Source organism: Pecten maximus, chromosome 14 (assembly GCF_902652985.1).
Source record: "Pecten maximus chromosome 14, xPecMax1.1, whole genome shotgun sequence".
NCBI classification, from domain to species: Eukaryota; Metazoa; Mollusca; class Bivalvia; order Pectinida; family Pectinidae; genus Pecten; species Pecten maximus.
This window is the reverse complement of record NC_047028.1, coordinates 14,248,788-14,270,198: the sequence shown is the minus strand read 5'-3', so window position 1 is coordinate 14,270,198 and position 21,411 is coordinate 14,248,788. Positions and strand designations below refer to the sequence as shown.

At 33.3% G+C, this 21,411-nt stretch overlaps 3 protein-coding genes across 3 annotated transcripts in view; all 3 read left to right on the top strand.

Moving 5' to 3' along the window:
• Positions 1-8,034: 8,034 nt before the first annotated feature.
• Positions 8,035-21,411, top strand: part of LOC117342174 (neutral cholesterol ester hydrolase 1-like) — a 52,252-nt gene continuing 38,875 nt past the window's right edge. The window contains exon 1 of the mRNA XM_033904202.1: positions 8,035-8,390. The gene's annotated coding sequence lies outside the window, so the exon portion shown is untranslated. The remainder of the gene's footprint in view (positions 8,391-21,411) is intronic.
• LOC117342175 lies at positions 11,772-13,468 on the top strand. The gene is made up of 2 exons (XM_033904204.1): positions 11,772-12,058; positions 12,099-13,468. Exon 2 carries the CDS (start codon positions 12,131-12,133, stop codon positions 13,298-13,300), a length of 1,170 nt encoding a protein of 389 aa, XP_033760095.1. The 5' UTR covers positions 11,772-12,058; positions 12,099-12,130; the 3' UTR covers positions 13,301-13,468.
• On the top strand, positions 17,495-19,248 carry LOC117341762 (uncharacterized protein K02A2.6-like). The gene is made up of 3 exons (XM_033903625.1): positions 17,495-17,720; positions 18,258-18,654; positions 18,801-19,248. Exons 1-3 carry the CDS (start codon positions 17,495-17,497, stop codon positions 19,246-19,248), a joined length of 1,071 nt encoding a protein of 356 aa, XP_033759516.1.

Genomic DNA, 21,411 nt, shown 5'->3' with positions numbered 1-21,411 from the left:
GTATATAGGTGTAGTATGACATCCTATTTAGTATATAGGTGTTGTATGATGTCACTATTTTAGTATATATAGGTGTAGTATAGCGTCACTATTATAGTATATAGGTGTAGTATGACATCCTATTTAGTATATAGGTGAAGTATGACATCCTATTTAGTATATAGGTGAAGTATGACATCCTATTTAGTATATAAGTGTTGTATGACATCCTATATTAGTATATAGGTATAGTATGACATCCTATATTAGTATATAGGTGTAGTATGACGTCACTATTTTAGTATATAGGTATAGTATGACATCCTATTTTAGTATATAGATGTAGTATGACATCCTATCTTAGGTGTAGTATGATATCCTATTTTAGTATATAGGTATAGTATGACATCCTATTTTAGTATATAGATGTAGTATGACATCCTATCTTAGGTGTAGTATGACATCCTATGTTAGTATATAGGTATAGTATGACATCCTATTTAGTATATAGATGTAGTATGACATCCTATTTTAGTATATAGGTATAGTAGTATGACATCCTATTTTAGTATATAGATGTAGTATGACATCCTATCTTAGGTGTAGTATGACATCCTATTTTAGTATATATGTGTAGTATGACATCCTATTTAGTATATAGGTGTAGTATGACATCCTATTTTAGTATGTAGATGTAGTATGACGTCACTATTTTAGTATATAGGTGTAGTATGACATCCTATTTTAGTATGTAGATGTAGTATGACGTCACTATTTTAGTATATAGATGTAGTATGACGTCACTATTTGATTATATAGGTATAGTATGACATCCTATTTTAGTATATAGGTGTAGTATGACATCCTATTTAGTATATAGGTGTAGTATGACATCCTATTTTAGTATGTAGATGTAGTATGACGTCACTATTTTAGTATATAGGTGTAGTATGACATCCTATTTTAGTATATAGGTATAGTATGACATCCTATTTTAGTATATAGGTGAAGTATGACATGCTATTTAGTATATAGGTGTAGTATTACATCCTATTTTAGTATGTAGATGTAGTATGACATCCTATTTTAGTATATAGGTGTAGTATGACATCCTATTTTAGTATGTAGATGTAGTATGACGTCACTATTTTAGTATATAGGTGTAGTATGACATCCTATTTTAGTATATAGGTATAGTATGACATCCTATTTTAGTATATAGGTGTAGTATGACATCCTATTTAGTATATAGGTGTAGTATGACATCCTATTTAGTATATAGGTGTAGTATGACGTCACTATTTTAGTATTTAGATGTAGTATGACGTCACTATTTAGTATATAGGTGTAGTATGACATCCTATTTAGTATATAGGTGTAGTATGACATCCTATTTAGTATATAGGTGTAGTATGACATCCTATTTTAGTATATAGGTGTAGTATGACATCCTATTTAGTATATAGGTGTAGTATGACATCCTATTTTAGTATATAGGTGTAGTATGACATCCTATTATAGTATATAGGTGTAGTATGACATCCTATTTAGTATATAGGTGTAGTATGACATCCTATTTTAGTATATAGGTGTAGTATGACATCCTATTTAGTATATAGGTGTAGTATGACATCCTATTTTAGTATATAGGTGTAGTATGACATCCTATTTTAGTATATAGGTGTAGTATGACGTCACTATTTTAGTATATAGGTGTAGTATGACATCCTATTTTAGTATATAGGTGTAGTATGACATCCTATTTAGTATATAGGTGTAGTATGACATCCTATTTAGTATATAGGTGTAGTATGACATCCTATTTAGTACATAGGTGTTGTATGACATCCTTTATTAGTATATAGGTGTAGTATGACATCCTTTATTAGTATATAGGTGTAGTATGACGGTACTATTTTAGTATGTAGATGTAGTGTGACGTCACTATTTTAGTATATAGGTGTAGTATGACATCCTATTTTAGTATATAGGTGTAGTATGACATCCTATATTAGTATATAGGTGTAGTATGACATCCTATTTTAGTATATAGGTGTAGTATGACGTCACTATTGTAGTATATAGGTGTAGTATGACATCCTATTTTAGTATATAGGTATAGTATGGCGTCACTATTTTAGTATATAGGTGTAGTATGACGTCACTATTTTAGTATATAGGTGTAGTTTGGCATCCTATTTTAGTATGTTGGTGTAGTATGACGCCCTATTTTAGGTGTAGTTTGACATCCTATTTAGTATATAGGTGTAGTATGACGTTACTATTATAGTATATAGGTGTAGTATGACATCCTATTTAGTATATAGGTGTTGTATGACATCCTTTATTAGTATATAGGTGTAGTATGACAGCCTATATTAGTATATAGGTGATGTATGACATCCTATTTTAGTATATAGGTGTAGTATGACATCCTATTTTAGTATATAGGTGTAGTATGACATCCTATTTTAGTATATAGGTGTAGTATAGCGTCACTATTATAGTATATAGGTGTAGTATGACATCCTATTTTAGTATATAGGTGTAGTATGACATCCTATTTAGTATATAGGTGTAGTATGACATCCTATATTAGTATATAGGTGTAGTATGATATCCTATTTAGTATATAGGTGATGTATGACATCCTATTTTAGTATATAGGTGTAGTATGACATCCTATTTTAGTATATAGGTGTAGTATGACATCCTATTTTAGTATATAGGTGTAGTATGACGTCACTATTATAGTATATAGGTGTAGTATGACATCCTATTTAGTATATAGGTGTAGTATGACAGTCCTATTTAGTATATAGGTGTAGTATGACATCCTATTTAGTATATAGGTGTAGTATGACATCCTATATTAAGTATATAGGTGTAGTATGACATCCTATTGTATACTAGGTGTAGTATGACATCCTATTTTAGTATCTAGGTGTAGTATGACATCCTATTTTAGTATATATGTGTAGTATGACATCCTATTTAGTATAAGGTGAGTAGACATCCTATTTAGTATATAGTGTAGTATGACATCCTATTATTAGTATATAGGTGTAGTATGACATCCTATTTAGTATATAGGTATTAGTATGACATCCTATTTAGTATATAGGTGTAGTATGACATCCTATTTTAGATCTAGGTGTAGTATGACATACTATTTAGTATATAGGTGTAGTATGACTCCTATTTAGTATATAGGTGTAGTATGACATCACTATATTTAGTATATAGGTGTAGTATGACATACTATATTAGTATATAGGTGTAGTATGACATACTATATTAGTATATAGGTGTAGTTTGACATCCTATTTTAGTATATAGGTGTAGTATGACATCCTATTTTAGTATGTAGGTGTAGTATGACATCCTATATTAGTATATAGGTGTAGTATGACAGCCTATATTAGTATATAGGTGTAGTATGACATCCTATTTAGTATATAGGTGTTGTATGACATCCTTTATTAGTATATAGGTGTTGTATGACATCCTTTATTAGTATATAGGTGTAGTTTGACATCCTATTTTAGTATATAGGTGTAGTATGACATCCTATTTTAGTATGTAGGTGTAGTATGACATACTATATTAGTATATAGGTGTAGTATGACATCCTATTTAGTATATAGGTGTTGTATGACATCCTTTATTAGTATATAGGTGTTGTATGACATCCTTTATTAGTATATAGGTGTAGTTTGACATCCTATTTTAGTATATAGGTGTAGTATGACATCCTATTTTAGTATATAGGTGTAGTATGACATCCTATTTTAGTATATAGGTGTAGTATGACATACTATTTAGTATATAGGTGTAGTATGACATACTATATTAGTATATAGGTGTAGTATGACATCCTATTTAGTATATAGGTGTAGTATGACATACTATATTAGTATATAGGTGTAGTATGACATACTATATTAGTATATAGTTGTAGTATGACATACTATATTAGTATATAGGTTTAGTATGACATACTATATTAGTATATAGGTGTAGTATGACATACTATATTAGTATATAGGTGTAGTATGACATACTATATTAGTATATAGGTGTAGTATGACATCACTATTTTAGTATATAGGTGTAGTATGACGTCACTATTTAGTATATAGGTGTAGTATGACATCCTATTTAGGATATAGGTGTTGTATGACATCCTTTATTAGTATATAGGTGTAGTATGACATCCTATATTAGTATATAGGTGTAGTATGACATCCTATTTTAGTATATAGGTGTAGTATGACATCCTATTTAGTATATAGGTGTAGTATGACATCCTATATTAGTATATAGGTGTAGTATGACATCCTATTTAGTATATAGGTGTAGTATGATATCCTATTGAGTATATAGGTGTAGTATGACATCCTATTTTAGTATATAGGTGTAGTATGACATCCTATTTAGTATATAGGTGTAGTATGACATCCTATATTAGTATATAGGTGTAGTATGACATCCTATTTAGTATATATGTGTAGTATGACATCCTATATTAGTATATAGGTGTAGTATGACATCCTATTTAGTATATAGGTGTAGTATGATATCCTATTGAGTATATAGGTGTAGTATGACATCCTATTTTAGTATATAGGTGTAGTATGACATCCTATTTAGTATATAGGTGTAGTATGACATCCTATATTAGTATATAGGTGTAGTATGATATCCTATTGAGTATATAGGTGTAGTATGACATCCTATTTTAGTATATAGGTGTAGTATGACATCCTATTTAGTATATAGGTGTAGTATGACATCCTATATTAGTATATAGGTGTAGTATGACATCCTATTTAGTATATAGGTGTAGTATAGCGTCACTATTATAGTATATAGGTGTAGTATGACATCCTATTTTAGTATATAGGTGTAGTATGACATCCTATTTAGTATATAGGTGTAGTATGACATCCTATATTAGTATATAGGTGTAGTATGACATCCTATTTAGTATATAGGTGTAGTATGATATCCTATTGAGTATATAGTTGTAGTATGACATCCTATTTTAGTATATAGGTGTAGTATGACATCCTATTTAGTATATAGGTGTAGTATGACATCCTATATTAGTATATAGGTGTAGTATGACATCCTATTTAGTATATAGGTGTAGTATGATATCCTATTTAGTATATAGGTGTAGTATGACATCCTATTTAGTATATAGGTGTAGTATGACATCCTATTTAGTATATAGGTGTAGTATGACATCCTATTTAGTATATAGGTGTAGTATGACATCCTATATTAGTATATAGGTATAGTATGACATCCTATTTTAGTATATAGGTGTAGTGTGACATCCTATTTAGTATATAGGTGTAGTATGACATCCTATATTAGTATATAGGTGTAGTATGACATCCTATTTAGTATATAGGTGTAGTATGATATCCTATTGAGTATATAGGTGTAGTATGACATCCTATTTTAGAATATATGTGTAGTATGACGTCACTTTTTGATTATATAGGTGTAGTATGACACCCTATTTAGTATATAGGTGTAGTATGACATCCTATTTAGTATATAGGTGTAGTATGACATCCTATTTAGTATATAGGTGTAGTATGACATCCTATTTTAGTATATAGGTGTAGTATGACATCCTATTTAGTATATAGGTGTAGTTTGACATCCTATTTAGTATATAGGTGTAGTATGACATCCTATTTAGTATATAGGTGTAGTATGTCATCCTATATTAGTATATAGGTGTAGTATGACATCCTATTTAGTATATAGGTGTAGTATGACATCCTATTTTAGTATATAGGTGTAGTATGACATCCTATTTAGTATATAGGTGTAGTTTGACATCCTATTTTAGTATATAGGTGTAGTATGATATCCTATTTAGTATATAGGTGTAGTATGACATCCTATTTAGTATATAGGTGTAGTATGACATCCTATTTAGTATATAGGTGTAGTATGACATCCTATTTAGTATATAGGTGTAGTATGACGTCACTATTTTAGTATATAGGTGTAGTTTGGCATCCTATTTTAGTATGTTGGTGTAGTATGACGTCCTATTTTAGGTGTAGTTTGACATCCTATTTAGTATATAGGTGTAGTATGACATCCTATTTTAGTATATAGGTGTAGTTTGACATCCTATTTAGTATATAGGTGTAGTATGACGTCACTATTTTAGTATATAGGTGTAGTATGACGTCCTATTTTAGGTGTAGTTTGACATCCTATTTTAGTATATAGGTGTAGTATGATATCCTATTTAGTATATAGGTGTAGTATGACATCCTATTTAGTATATAGGTGTAGTATGACATCCTATATTAGTATATAGGTGTAGTATGACATCCTATTTAGTATATAGGTGTTGTATGACATCCTATCTTAGTATATAGGTGTAGTATGACATCCTATATTAGTATATAGGTGTAGTATGATATGCTATTTAGTATATAGGTGTAGTATGACATCCTATATTAGTATATAGGTGTAGTATGACATCCTATATTAGTATATAGGTGTAGTTTGACATCCTATTTAGTATATAGGTGTAGTATGACATCCTATTTAGTATATAGGTGTAGTATGATATCCTATTGAGTATATAGGTGTAGTATGACATCCTATTTTAGAATATATGTGTAGTATGACGTCACTATTTGATTATATAGGTGTAGTATGACACCCTATTTAGTATATAGGTGTAGTATGACATCCTATTTAGTATATAGGTGTAGTATGACATCCTATTTAGTATATAGGTGTATTATGATATGCTATTTATTATATAGGTGTAGTATGATATGCTATTTAGTATATAGGTGTAGTATGATATGCTATTTAGTATATAGGTGTTGTATGACATCCTATTTAGTATATAGGTGTAGTATGATATCCTATTGAGTATATAGGTGTAGTATGACATCCTATTTTAGAATATATGTGTAGTATGACGCCACTATTTGATTATATAGGTGTAGTATGACACCCTATTTAGTATATAGGTGTAGTATGACGTCACTATTTAGTATATAGGTGTAGTATGACATCCTATTTAGTATATAGGTGTAGTATGACATCCTATTTAGTATATAGGTGTAGTATGACATTACAAACACTGTGGCGATATCGACTACTTTATTTATGTGGTTGTCGGTGTGGGTGACATCTGTCAAGATCCTAAAGCTGTGGTTACAAAAACTTCGTTCCAGTACAGTGTTAACTAATGACTGAGCAATGATGGACGCTTTTGAAATGACACCACATCATACCTGGTAGCAGAAGCGTGGTACGCCCCTCGGCAACATTTTACTGACAAACGCGCTAACTAGCTTTAACGCTGAACATCAGAGGTCTCAGGGGACAGTGCTTAAGACAATTTGATATTTGATATTTTGATGCTCTGTCTAGTGAGCAAGCAGTATTGAAGTCAACATCGTTGATAGAAATCATAATAATTATTGAAAATACTGATCAAATAATTATCTTTTTTTTTAAAGAACAAACAAAAATATCATTTTATTGTACTTTTTTGTAACAATAAATCGTGTAATTGATCAGAAGTTTACCTATCATAAGTATTCAAATCCGCTGTAGACGATAAACGACTTTAAAATTAAACTAAATTCGGAACAACAAATGCGGATCAACAACTAGAATATTTAGCATTTAGACATTGCCTTGTCAGTAAGAAAGTGTTACAACGTGCTAATATAGTTTATTACACAAAACCTTTAATTTTCAGTTAATCATGTGATCCGGATAACTTATATATGTACCAATAATATTTTATTATTATTCACCAACATTACCGGTACATTGGCGTACAATATAATCTCTGTGGTACACTGTAAGATGAACGAACACGTCTGATAGTCGCAGTGTTTGGCATCTGGCGGTATATACCGGGAAGGAAACTATTGATGAACAGGTTGGATTTCTTCATAGTCTAAAAATAATTACACTTTCCAGATCCTCTGATGATTTGACCCATCACGGTGTATGTTCACGCCTGTTTTTCACGCGTTATTATCGAGCGTGTGAGGAATTACCGCTCATCTGGAAAATGTTATAGGATCTTCTAATTGGCGTACCTCAACAATTGTCTGTAAAGTCAGCCTTGCTCTTCGTTCATTGTTGCTATCCATAGGTATACACTGTTTATATATACCAACCAAAACGTTCAGTATATCTGCACCAGGAGAAACAGTTCTTCCACTAGTATTCATCGGAAGTTTCCATGTGAAAATATTTCCGGATAATATTTCCGTTTTCATTCCATTTGTTGTGAACGTTCTTATTAATTAGCATCGTCTCCAAGATGATCACCGACAGAAACACAGCAGAGAATCTTCGAATTACGAAAAACTGGATTAACAAGCTGTTCTGAGGTATGTGGTATTTATGTCCATAGCTCGTGTAACATCATATAAAGAGTTTGGTACACACAATGTTTAAACAGTTTCTAGTGTATTACAATCATTTTGACAAATATGATATATAATGTAACTGACCAAAGAGGAGATCAACAACGAAAGGCCAAATTGTGAAAATATATGATCATAGTGTGAGACCATTTATATTCATTTTGTTCTACCTTTGCGAAAAACTTATTTTAAAACAGTTGCAATTGTGTACCAGTTTATCTTTTAATTAATTTTACAGCCAGATCCTGGTACACTAGTGTTATTGTTATACATTACACACGCGATGTTTGATATATTTAAATCACACTGGATGAAAATACGTAACAAACTCTGAGGATTGAGTTTACATATATGTGTATACGTTCGACATTTGTGATTTGAAAGCATGTAATATGTTAAATGAATATCAAACTATACACAATTTGTTTGTGTAATTTATATAAATTGATATGTAAAAGTAGATGGTGTGGTATGTAATTGGGGTGCTATGTGTAAGACTTCCTGTCTACACTAAAGAACCGACCAACAGATCTGATTAGCCAAGGCGTATTCGAATGTATTTAAGTACATGTACACAGTCTGCAGATTACACATGTAGAGGTTTGCTCACGGAGATGTAGTCCAAGAATAAGGTTAAAAAGTGTAAGTGATAATTTAATCATACTTAACCTCCTGGTTGACCCAACACTTAAGATATCTCGATTTGTCTGTCTCGAGTGGATGGTTCAGTTTCCAGCACTCGAGTATCATGTATCTATGTACCAGGACGTCGTGGATACGTACGTTTGTTAGTACCAACAATTACATTAACCTATCGACAGATAACACACATACGTCCGCATGTTGGCTAAACTGTAAAAAAAAAACGCCCACGCTTCCCTAGAGTATCAGTGACCAGTAGGACTTATATATGAACAGGGTTTCCGATAATTTCCTTACGTGTTGTATGTATACAGAAAACCAATGTAGAACTTAAAACAAAACATCCTGTCGTATGACCGTATACCTGTCCTGATTCATCGTATTCTACGATATCAAAACACGCAGTATGTTCTTGGAAACATAACGCAACAAGTATGAGCTGATAGTTAGAATATATAGCTGTTAAGGAATATGTTCGTGGAAGATGAAGATATTTGTCATGATTTGTATAATTTGAAAATCTCTATTTCGTGGATTTCTGTTGTTTCCTATGATTTTTGCAAGAATGAAATTATTTATGTACATGTATAGTGTTGTCCTGATAATCGTAAAATTCAGTTGTCTTGATATTGTCGACCACAAAGTAGAAAATGTTTCCTTTCTGGAACACAGGCTCTAATTCTCATTGTACATGTTTAACAAGTAATGCACGACACGGAGGGCAATTCGTTCCGGTCCATATACATATTTTAGGGTGACCGACCAATCCATAAGCTCCCATATTGCCCAACGAAACAAGCAATATTTGTTACATTACACCGAATCTATCCAACATTACCACATAATATACAATAACAAAAATCATAAACAATCTAATTTGAAAAAAAAGTCATTTTACCTAATTTCTGGGCGTTCCTTACAAATTTATTAAGGAACTTTATTTTACTCAAGTACAAAATTGTTATAAAAGTTAATGTTCTGGTTATTGTACATGTAATAGGGTCGTTTCGGTCAAAGACGCAAATATGTCAGACGACATTTTTCTCACTGCGAACTGAATGTATAGTACTCAAACGGGGGTTACTCTATCTGGTATTGTTCAGTTTCATTTCTTTATTATTTAAACCAATTGGTTCATCAGTACAGTGACTGTAATACAGTGCAAACAAACAAAACAAGACAAACTATATACAGACACAACACTCATAACATATAAAGTGTAGATATCTCACATTACATTTACCTACAATTACATTATCATATTACATTTACCTACAATTACATTATCATATTACATTTACCTACAATTACATTATCATATTACATTTACCTACAATTACATTATCATATTACATTTACCTACAATTACATTATCATATTACATTTACCTACAATTACATTATCATATTACATTTACCTACAATTACATTATCATATTACATTTACCTACAATTACATTATCACATTACATTTACCTACAATTACATTATCATATTACATTTACCTACAATTACATTATCATATTACATTTACCTACAATTACATTATCATATTACATTTACCTACAATTACATTATCATATTACATTTACCTACAATTACATTATCACATTACATTTACCTACAATTACATTATCATATTACATTTACCTACAATTACATTATCACATTACATTTACCTACAATTACATTATCATATTACATTTGTCATTATTCTCACATCACATTCATAGATTACTCTCGGAATCCATTAAATCTATCATTCTTACAGTGCATGTATCTTTTCCTCTCAAAACTTATTCATCTATCATTCTCACATTTATTTCAATCGTTATTATTAAAATAAATTTATTATTTCCGTATATATATGATCTATCATTTTCATATTACAGCCATTTATTACTCTTACTACCATTCTATCATTATCACATAGCATTACAATATTATCGCATTCCATTAATCTGATCATCAACTTTTTTTTTATACTTTTTTGACAAACATGTTTGCTATCTGATGTCAATGATTGAATAAATTTGAACATACATGGCCTTCGAAAATAATATTTCTTTAAAAGTTTGTTTCTTATATCTTTAAAACATTCACATTTTATTATAAAAAGATACTCATCCTCATCTTCAATATCCCCGTTATTGCATGATATATGATTTGACTACTTTCGTTGAATATGTCTATAAACAAAAAACCATCATTAGTATGTTTGCATAAAGAGCATTTCGATCGTTGATGTATCTATCGTATCCTGCAATCATGTTGGAACATATCATACATTCTACATATAATAATAGCAGAATGGCTGTCAACGATGTTGTCACTTTGCCATATATAAACCCTTTTTTTTATAAATTCACTTAGGAAAATTCTTAGAGTTAGAAGAAATTGGCTGTATTTTTTTTTGATACATTTCTGTTGTAATTCACGCTTGTATTTCTCCCTTCTGCGGTAGATAGCAAGACAGTGACTTAGACCTGACCGCGACTGATTGGTTTTTGTGTGCTTTATTTTTTGTTGGAATTGGATTAGATTGTCTTATTGATTTTTTATAATAATTTTGTTTATTTTTGCACTGAGAAATCACTTAAAGAATCTATCTCTGTATTAAATTCTTTTGCACGCATGTCTGGCTTGAAAATGAATATTTCTAAAACACAGGTAATTTGGATTGGAAATAACCAATTTTCTGAGGACACTTATCTCCCAGAGCTAAACTTACAGTGGGGTAGACAGAGATTTACACTTTTAGGTATTGAGTTTCACGTTAATTTGCATGAGATGCCGAAAATGAATTTTGATAAAAAATTGACAAAATTGAAAACTTTATTACAAATTTGGAAAAGGAGATCCTTAACACCTATTGGACGAATACACATTATTAAATCACTTCTGATATCACAACTTAACCATCTATTTATCTCTCTACCTAATCCAGATGAATCCTTTCTTATGAAACTCAACACCATTCTATTTGAATTTTTGTGGAATAGCAAAACAGACAAAATCAAAAGAGAAGTAGTTGTTCAAAATTTTTTAAGTGGTGGCCTGAAAATGATTAATTTGAAAGCATATGTAGATTCTTTAAAATTATGTTGGATACGAAGACTTTATCAGACCACAGCCAAATGGCAGGTCATTCTTAAAAGCTTTATAAACATAGATGTGCTAGCCAATTGTGGTGAAGATTATGTACAGATTTGTCAGAAAAAAATGAAAAATAAGTTCTGGATTGATGTTTTTAAAGCTTGGAATAGGCTAATATTTATGAATGAAAAATATACTTTTAGAGAAGATTCCATTCTGAAATCACCCATTTGGTTTAACAGGAATATAACTATTGGAAGGAAGTCAGTGTTTACTAAATCTCTTTTTGAGAAAAATGTTCTTACAGTTAATGACTTAATAAAAGATCATAGTTTGGGGGATTTCTACACTTTTCATGAGTTTCTTCAGACATACAATATTACCCCAGGTACTACAAATTTTCTTCATTACCATAGTATCTTATCAGCAGTAAAACAATTTTTATCCTCAGTTGAAATTCCTAAATCAAAGCTTCAATATCCTTTGGTACCTTTGAACATAGAAGTATTTTTGAGGAAAAGAAAAGGATCCAGAGATTTCTATAACATTTTAATACAAAATAATATTATACCTACTGGGAAAGTTAAGTGGAATAAAGAGTTTGAACTGAATGATGCAACTTGGGCTCAAATATACAAAACTCCTTTCGTTGTCACTAAAAATACCAAACTACAATGGATCCAGTATAGGATTAACCACCACATTTTAACAACAAACTCTTTCCTTTTCAAGGCGCGTCTTGCCATTACTCCTCGCTGTATTTTATGCAACGCAGAAACGGAAACAATAATACATGCTTTGTGGGAATGCCAAGAAGTACAAACCTTACTTGTTGGTTTCACAATCTTACTTGATGCTTTACTCATTCCATTTGCTTTTAATAAACAATCCTTTATTTTTGGATTGTTATCTCCAAACTCTATTTCCTACAAAGCTGACAACGAAATACTTCTTCTTATCAAACAATATATATACAGTATGAGATGCCTCCACAAGTCCCTCAATATCAATAGTCTTATCAGCACTATAAAAGATTACTATAACTTGCAAAAATATATTGCCTACAGTCAGGGTGAAAGGGTACGGGAAAAATTCGAGAAAGAGTGGAAAAAATGGGAAAAAATATCCAATCTCTAGTTTTTCTTGTATCAGTGTTTATTGTAATATTATGAAATGATTGTCACAGTTTCTGCCGATATAATATTTTTCATATACATTAACTTAGAAGTTTTATCCTGTATCATCCCAACAATCTCTCTCTCTCTCTCTCTCTCTCTCTCTCTCTCTCTCTCTCTCTCTCTCTTTGATAGGATGTGTAATGATTATATGTGTAATTTGTTTTGTTCATGTGTTTGTCCTTGTGTGTGAGGATATGTTTTTGTATCTGTGTGTGTGTTTGTTGTGAAATGAGTCTGCTATATGTGTGCAAGAATGGGTGTGAATGTGTAGTAGAAGACGCATGTTAATGAGAAGGATGATGATGATGCATATGATGATAATGATGCATGATGATAATATATGATGCATGATGATAATATATACTGATAAGGATGATGTGATGATGATGATGCATGACATTGCATGATGATGATTAAGATTATGATGACAGTGTGTGTTTGACTATAATGATGATATATGATGATTATGATGCATGAAGATGATGATAGTGATGCATGATGATGTTGATATATAATGATAATGATGCGCGATGATGATGATAAATGATGATGATGATATATACATGCAATGATAATGATGATGCGTGATAATGATTAAGATTATGATGACATGTGTGTTCGACTATAATGATGATGATGCTTGATAATGATGATAATGATAATATATGATGATAATGATAATATATGATGATAATGATGCATGATGATGATAGTGATGCATAATGATGATAGTGATGCATGATGATGATAGTGATGCATGATGATGATAGTGATGCATGATGATGATATATGATGTATGATGATGATAATGTATGATGCATGATGATGATATATATTGCAAATGATGATGCATGATGATGATGATGATATATGTTGTATGGTGTAGATGATGATGATGATATATGTTGCATGGTGATGATGAAGATGATGAAGATGATGATGATATATGGTGATGCATGATGATGATATATGATGATGATATATGGTGATGCGTTATAATGATGATGCGTGTTGATGTTGATGATGATGATGTGTACGATGATGCGTGATGCATGACGATGTATACAATGCATGATGATGTGTGATGATGACATATGCTGATGATGATGTATATGATGCATGATGATGAAATATGATGCATGATGATGATATGATGATGATGATCATCATCACAACATGTATGTGTAAGAGTGTGTGTATGTGTTGTTGTTTTTTTTTCTTTCTTTTTTCTTTGTCTTGTTTTTATTTCTGTCATCCATGTATATTGTTTTAATATGTGAAAATGTTCTAAAAATAAAAGAATTATAAAAAAATATATAAACCCTAACCCCATTCCATATACTTCATCTCGTATACTATTAGACCATTCACTTCCTTTCACAAGCATTTCTCGGTAACAAGCGTTTAAAATACAGTTAGTTGAACTTCTTAATTGAGGTAAGTACTTAAAAATCCTCAATTTCCTGAAAATAGCCTCTGAGAATCTTCCTAGTTCCTGAAATAACATACAATTTACTGTAATTTTTTAAACTCCAAGTAATCTTTTACAAAAACCTAAATGAAGTTTCTCTATACCTGGTGCTTTATAAAATCCCCACGCTTCACTTCTGTACGCAGTTAAAATTCTTGCAAAACATCTGCAGTTTCTGCTTAAAGTACTATTTCATCTGCGTACATTAATACGAATAGATTGGTAGTTTGTAATTCAATAGTAGTCTACTCCCTCTTTAATTAGTTTGAACCATATGTTCTGCCTATTTACAAAATCAAATGCTTTCTTATAATCAGCATAACAGAATAATATTTTTTTTATTTTCAAGTGTTTGCCATTAAATGACTAGCACAAAAATGGCGTCAACTGTTGACATATGTTTGTTAAATCCAAGCTGATCATCACTTATTTTTGGAATAGATACAATTGAAATCAATGAGTCTATTATTAGAAATTTAATTAAAAGTTTTTCTAAGCAACCTATTAAAGTAATACAGCGCTACTTATTAGTATAATTTCTGTCTCTCTTCTTAAAAACAGGGACAATGTTACCTATTGATCATGTAGTTGAATAATTGCCAGACTTAAAAAACATTATAAGCCAGGGTTTACCTGCCATTTTAACCTTTTTATCAAAACTGGAAGCGTGATTTACTTTCCATTTTTGTATTTTTATCAGAACTGGAAGCGCATGCGATAGCATCCAATGGCAACGCTAATTCGTTCAAATTTTCTGTAAACTTATCAACACATTGATCAATACCATCTGAACCATCTTCATTATAAGACAAGTCAGTGTGGTTACTTCCTAGTCGTACACTTCCTGTATGTATCATTCCATTTTACTTTTATGTATTTACTAGTATCTATATAAATGGATATTAACCAAATTTGAGTGTTTTCCCAGAAAATTAATTTTAAAACATGCTACCCATGAACTGTTGCCCGGTCACGTGATTTACCGTGAATGCTACCCATGAACTGTTGCCCGATCACGCGCTGTTCAATCGAACGCGCCTAATTACAAGCGTACATATGACCGTGACTACACTACTTATCTTCCGGTCACTCGATTTGTAGCTCTTTTGCTTCTAGAAGATCTTTTACCTCTTCCGTCTCGAAGCTGGAAGATTTGTCTTCCAAGATGGCGGCGACCATGTTTTAAGTGTGCGAGTGATGCGTTTCACTAGAGAAGGATTTATAACACATACATGCACATCTTTGTGTCATAGTGTTTGAGAAAACTTTAAAACTTGTTTGTTTTGGGTTATTTTCTTCCGGTTTACTCGATTTATATATAACGGTAGAGAAGATGACGATTTGCTCGGTTTAGACTTCTTAACACCCAATAAAGCAACGCTTAATTTGAAGAGAGAACAGCCAACCTTTATGGTGAGGAGATATTACTTCATACTAGAAATGTAGCTACAAAAGATATGGAACTGGTACATACATGTGTTAATACAAAAAAGACGGTTGTACCGCCGAACAGTGTAGTCCAGATAAAGTGCAAATTAGACCATAGTACTGGAATGTCGGAAATCATAGTGGAGCCAAGCGAAGAACCTAAGCTTCTTATCGCTTGATCTTTACACAAGTCTGGTATAGAGTGCCGAATTTGTTGTATAAATACTTCAGATCGGAAAATTGTTCTTAAGCGAGAGATGGAAATGTAAATGCAACTGGAGTTGAGGGACACTTAAGTGCTGAGCTTGAAACCCAAATGTTATATATGTGTGAAATTTCCACTGAAAGGGAACTTAATGCTGATGTTCCCAAACATGTTGAGTCACTCATTCAAGATGCTAAGAATCACTTGAATACAGAGGAACTACAGTACTTTACTCGTGTCGTTTGTGAGTATGAGGACATTTTCGCAAAGAAGGATTTTGATCTAGGCAATTTTACAGCGATGGAACACAAAATCGATACGGGTGAAGCGGTTCCCATAAAGCAAAGAATGAGGCGAACACCAACCTGTTTCGCAAATGAAGAGACCTCCATCTGGAAAAAATGCTTGAATCTAAGGTTATAGAACCTTTGTCAGAATGGGCGTCAAATCCCGTTTTGATTAGGAAAAGAGATGGCGGAGTTCGTTGGTGTATCGACTACCGGGCACTAAACGCAATAACAACTAAGGATGTGTTTCCACTGCCTCTCATTGAGGAATGTCTGGATACGCTGACAGGGAATACTCTATTCTCTAGATTGGATGCAAATTCCGCTTACTGGCAAGTGCCAATTGCAGGAACAAAAAGGCATTCCATACAAAGCATGGATTATTCCATTTTGTGAAGATGGCTTTTGGATTATGTAGCGCCCCAGCGACATACGCAAGGATTATGAATTTAGTTCTCCGTGGTCTGAAGTGGGATATTGTACTAGCATTCCTGGATGATATTCTGGTACATGTATTAGGAAAACAAATTCGAGGAGCATTTATCCAATTTGAAAGCTGTGTTTGAAAGAGTTCGACAGTATCGCCTGAAGCTAAAACCATCAAAGTACCTATAGTTTAGGAATAAAGTGGAAATTCTTGGAAGAGTTGTAAGTGAAAAAGGTCTTGAGGCAGGGGATAAACATATAGAGAAAGTTAAGTCGTGGCCAGCGCCCACATCAACCAGGCAGGTGGAGCAATTTCTTGGGTTCGCAAATTACCACATGGCCTTTATCAAGGATTACGCAAATATATCAGTACCTCTATACGAACTCACAGAAAGAAAGAACTTCAGTTGGCAGGCATTACAGAAGGAGGCCTTCAACGAGTTTAAACATTTTTTGGTAACTACATCTGTCCTGGCGTTTCCAAATAAGGAAGATCAATTTGTGCTCGACACGGATGCCTCCGACTTAGTCATTGGAGGTGAACTCTCACAAATACAGGAAGGTAAGGAGAGAACAATTGCTTACGCCAGCTTTGCTTTAACGGCAGAGCAAATGCGATATTGCACCACCAGAAAAGAACTATTAACTGTGGTTAGAATTACCAACCATTTCTGGCATTACCTCATATGGCGTCCAGTGGTTGTGAGGACAGACCACAGTAGTCTGCAGTGGTTACTGAATTTCATAGCTCCTCAAGGGCAAATTGCTAGATGGATGTAAGAGTTAAGTCAGTATGACTTGACAATCAAATACCGACGTGGAGAGAGCCACCAGAATGCAGACGGTTTGTCGAGACTCCCGGAGGGTGACATGTGTGGAAACTATGCATTGGGGTCGGAACTGTGCAATTTGCCTTGTGGAGGATGTCACTATTGTACACGGGCTCATTGTAACTGGCACAGTTTCATGTCGGATATAGATGAGGCGGTTCCGTTAGCATCTTTTGAAAATGCCAAACTGGGTGTAGTTGCGTAAAGTGTCAACAAATCCGTAATCAAAGACAGTCAGCATCCCATACAGACGGTAACTGGGATTGTAGTATCAAGTTCGGGAGTGTATATTCAAGATCCGCCTGAGCAGGCACTGAAAGAGCTTCGTTTATCTGCATATTCTGCACCCGATATCAAAGCTTCTCAAGAGAAGGATCCGGATCTTGTAGCACTACGCGACTGGCTAGAGAACGGTCATGAGTTGTCAGAAAATGATATATTCTTGTCTGATAGAGCCGTAAAATATTACTGGATAAATCGGGAGCGGTACTATTTGGACGCAGATGGCGTGTTGATGAGGAAATCAGTGGATCCAGGGGGAGACCCGATTTTAATTGTGCCTCTAGATCAGAGGAAGGAGGTTATCTCCTTGTGTCATGATATACCGGCAAGCGGTCATCAAGGAATAAAACGAACCGAGGAGAGAGTGCGGAGGAACCACTATTGGTATCGGTTGTCGGTAGACGTTAAAAATTGTGTGAAGTCTTGCAAGGTATGCAACCAGCGTAAAATACCAACACGTAAAGCTCGGTGTCCATTGACGTTATACCATGCATGAGAACCAATGGAGCGTGTTCATTTGGATTTTCTAGGACCATTGCCTTGTACTGCACGTGGAAAGAATTCATCCTTATGATTGTTGATCAATTCTCGAAAAGGGTTGAATGCATACCATTACCATCACAGACTGCAGAGACTACTGCTGAAGCTGCCGTAAACCAGTTCTTCTCTCGATTTGGCTACCCCTTTCAAATCTTCACAGATCAAGGACGCAACTTCGAAAGTAAACTCTTCAAGTCGATTTGTGAGGTCTTGCGTATACACAAGAGTCGAACCACGGCATATCATCCTTCTGCAAATGGTCAAGTAGAGCGTTACAACAGGACGCTAATGGACGCGGTCAGGTGTTTCATCCGATCACAGGAGGAGTGGGACTTGTATCTACCCCAGTTGGCTGGAGCTCTCCGATGTTCTGTAAATCGGCTACCAAAAGGGGACAAAACCCTAAGCTCCAACCAGCATGGAAAGGACCAGGGGTGATTGTGGAGACTATGTCCCCTTACGTTTATAGAGTTCGTATGTTAAAAGCAGTAGTTGTAATGAACCATGGTCGACTCAAAAAGTGTCTGGATCGTGATGTTCTAGAGAGGTTTACCAAGGCTGTGGAGGAATGGAAGCAGAAAAGTTCAGAGACATTGTACTGCATATGTAATGGACCGGATATCGGAACCCTTATGATACAGTACGACTACTGCTATAAATGGTTTAATGGAACTTGTGTGTCCGTCACAGCGGAGTAATCCAGACACATGGAAGTGAACTGCTGTCCAACCTGTCACCTGGACTAAATAGGACAGGGAGGGATGTTGTATTATGTAAATAGATGTACTCTTGTGTTGTGGCTTGAGGATCGTCAAGGTGACGTCCGGAATATCTCGGGAGTTTGTCGGAGGCAGAGAGCCTCGTTTTGACACCTTATGCTTTTGGACAGTGACAGATTCACACGTGAAAGAATATTTAAAAGATTAACACTTGGAACAAGGCTGAATAGCAACACACTCGGTGAGCGAATACAATAATAATGTATATACTAAGATGAAGACCACAGCAACTAATAGAATGATATCGAGATTAAGTGAATGAGGCAGGATTTATATACATTTTGTAAATATTTGAATTATTGTTTTGTTTATTTGTGTATTTGAAATATACGTATATTTTTTAAAGTTTTATTATTCGTTAAAGTTGACACGTACTATTGATTAATAAATGTTTCTTTCGTTTTAAACAGAGAACAAATATATAACGTACTTAATTCATAATCATGCGGGTTAATATTGATTGAAACAGGTTACGTCGTGTTATGAACATACTACATTTTACGGTATTAATACATTGTCAGTTATATAAGGGCCAAGTTCGGATATACTGCTGGGAAGTACGAAAGTTTTTACAGTACCTTGAGTGATGAATACAACAGACAATGTTTTGTAATGCTACACTTTGCATGTAACCGTGCAAACCGTCCAATGTTAGCTTGTTGGCTTAGGTACAGTACGTACGATGATCCCTCTGCAGTAGAAAGCACCTGTTGTTTTCCCCGACTGTCAGCCCTTCTGAAGCTACATCCGTCTAGTCAAAAATTACTATAATCGTGAAGTTAATGGGTCTAGGTATGTAGAACTTAACTTGCAAGTGGATTATCTAGGGAAACAGGTGAGTAGGTATTATTGTTTTTTATGTTCTCCAACATCAGATGTCTGCATTACATGAAGGGTGTTAGAACTGTTCATGTCGCCCCATTGTATAATTTATAATAGGCGACTAAAACGGCACTTCCTTAATTCAGCATACAATGTGTATAATGCCAAACTATGCATACAATAGTCTCGAATAATCGAGAGTGTTAACTACTAATTGGTCAAGTGTCGTCGTGTACTGAATAAAAAAGAATTTTCCACGTATTCGCGAGTACGTCTACGTTTAAATGGCATCATTATGTACACGAAAAAACACACATAACAGATATATGAAATATATCTTATCACTCGTAATAGAGATGGACAGCAAAACATTTCTAAAGTAGAACTTGTTACATGAGTGTTTTGTATCCAGTGTGTTTATAGATCAGTACAACGCCATTGAAGTTCCTTCTCTTACCGTTATTTTCACAGTAAATAATGTCTTACGCTTGGAAGAGTCTCTCTTTTTCCAAACTTTAAGTTTATTCCAACTTTCCATAGCAAAATATATAGGACAAAGAGATTTTGTTTAATGATGACCTGGTTTCACTTTTTTCCCGGAAGGGTTAAGTATATCCTATAATACGTTGACCTGACAGGTTTGTTGTGAGATAAATTCATTAGATAAGGACGTGGGTATACCCACCTACAGAGTTAGTGCTTCGTCTGGTGTTCACACACGCCGACTACGCCTGGGGTTAGTGTAGGTGTAATTGTTAACTAATTATAGACGAGTAGACTCACAGGAAAAGATGCGTCACTAAATTAACAGGACGAGTCTGGCATTGGGTTACTCATAATACTCAATATTTTTGTCATAACTACACACATGTCTATCTCTGCCATTCACTAGTAATACAGATGTCACAGAATTATCATTTAAATTACTACATGTCTATCACTGTCAACAAACACGTAATAAAGATATCTCATGATTATCGTTCAATGTAGGTTTGAAATA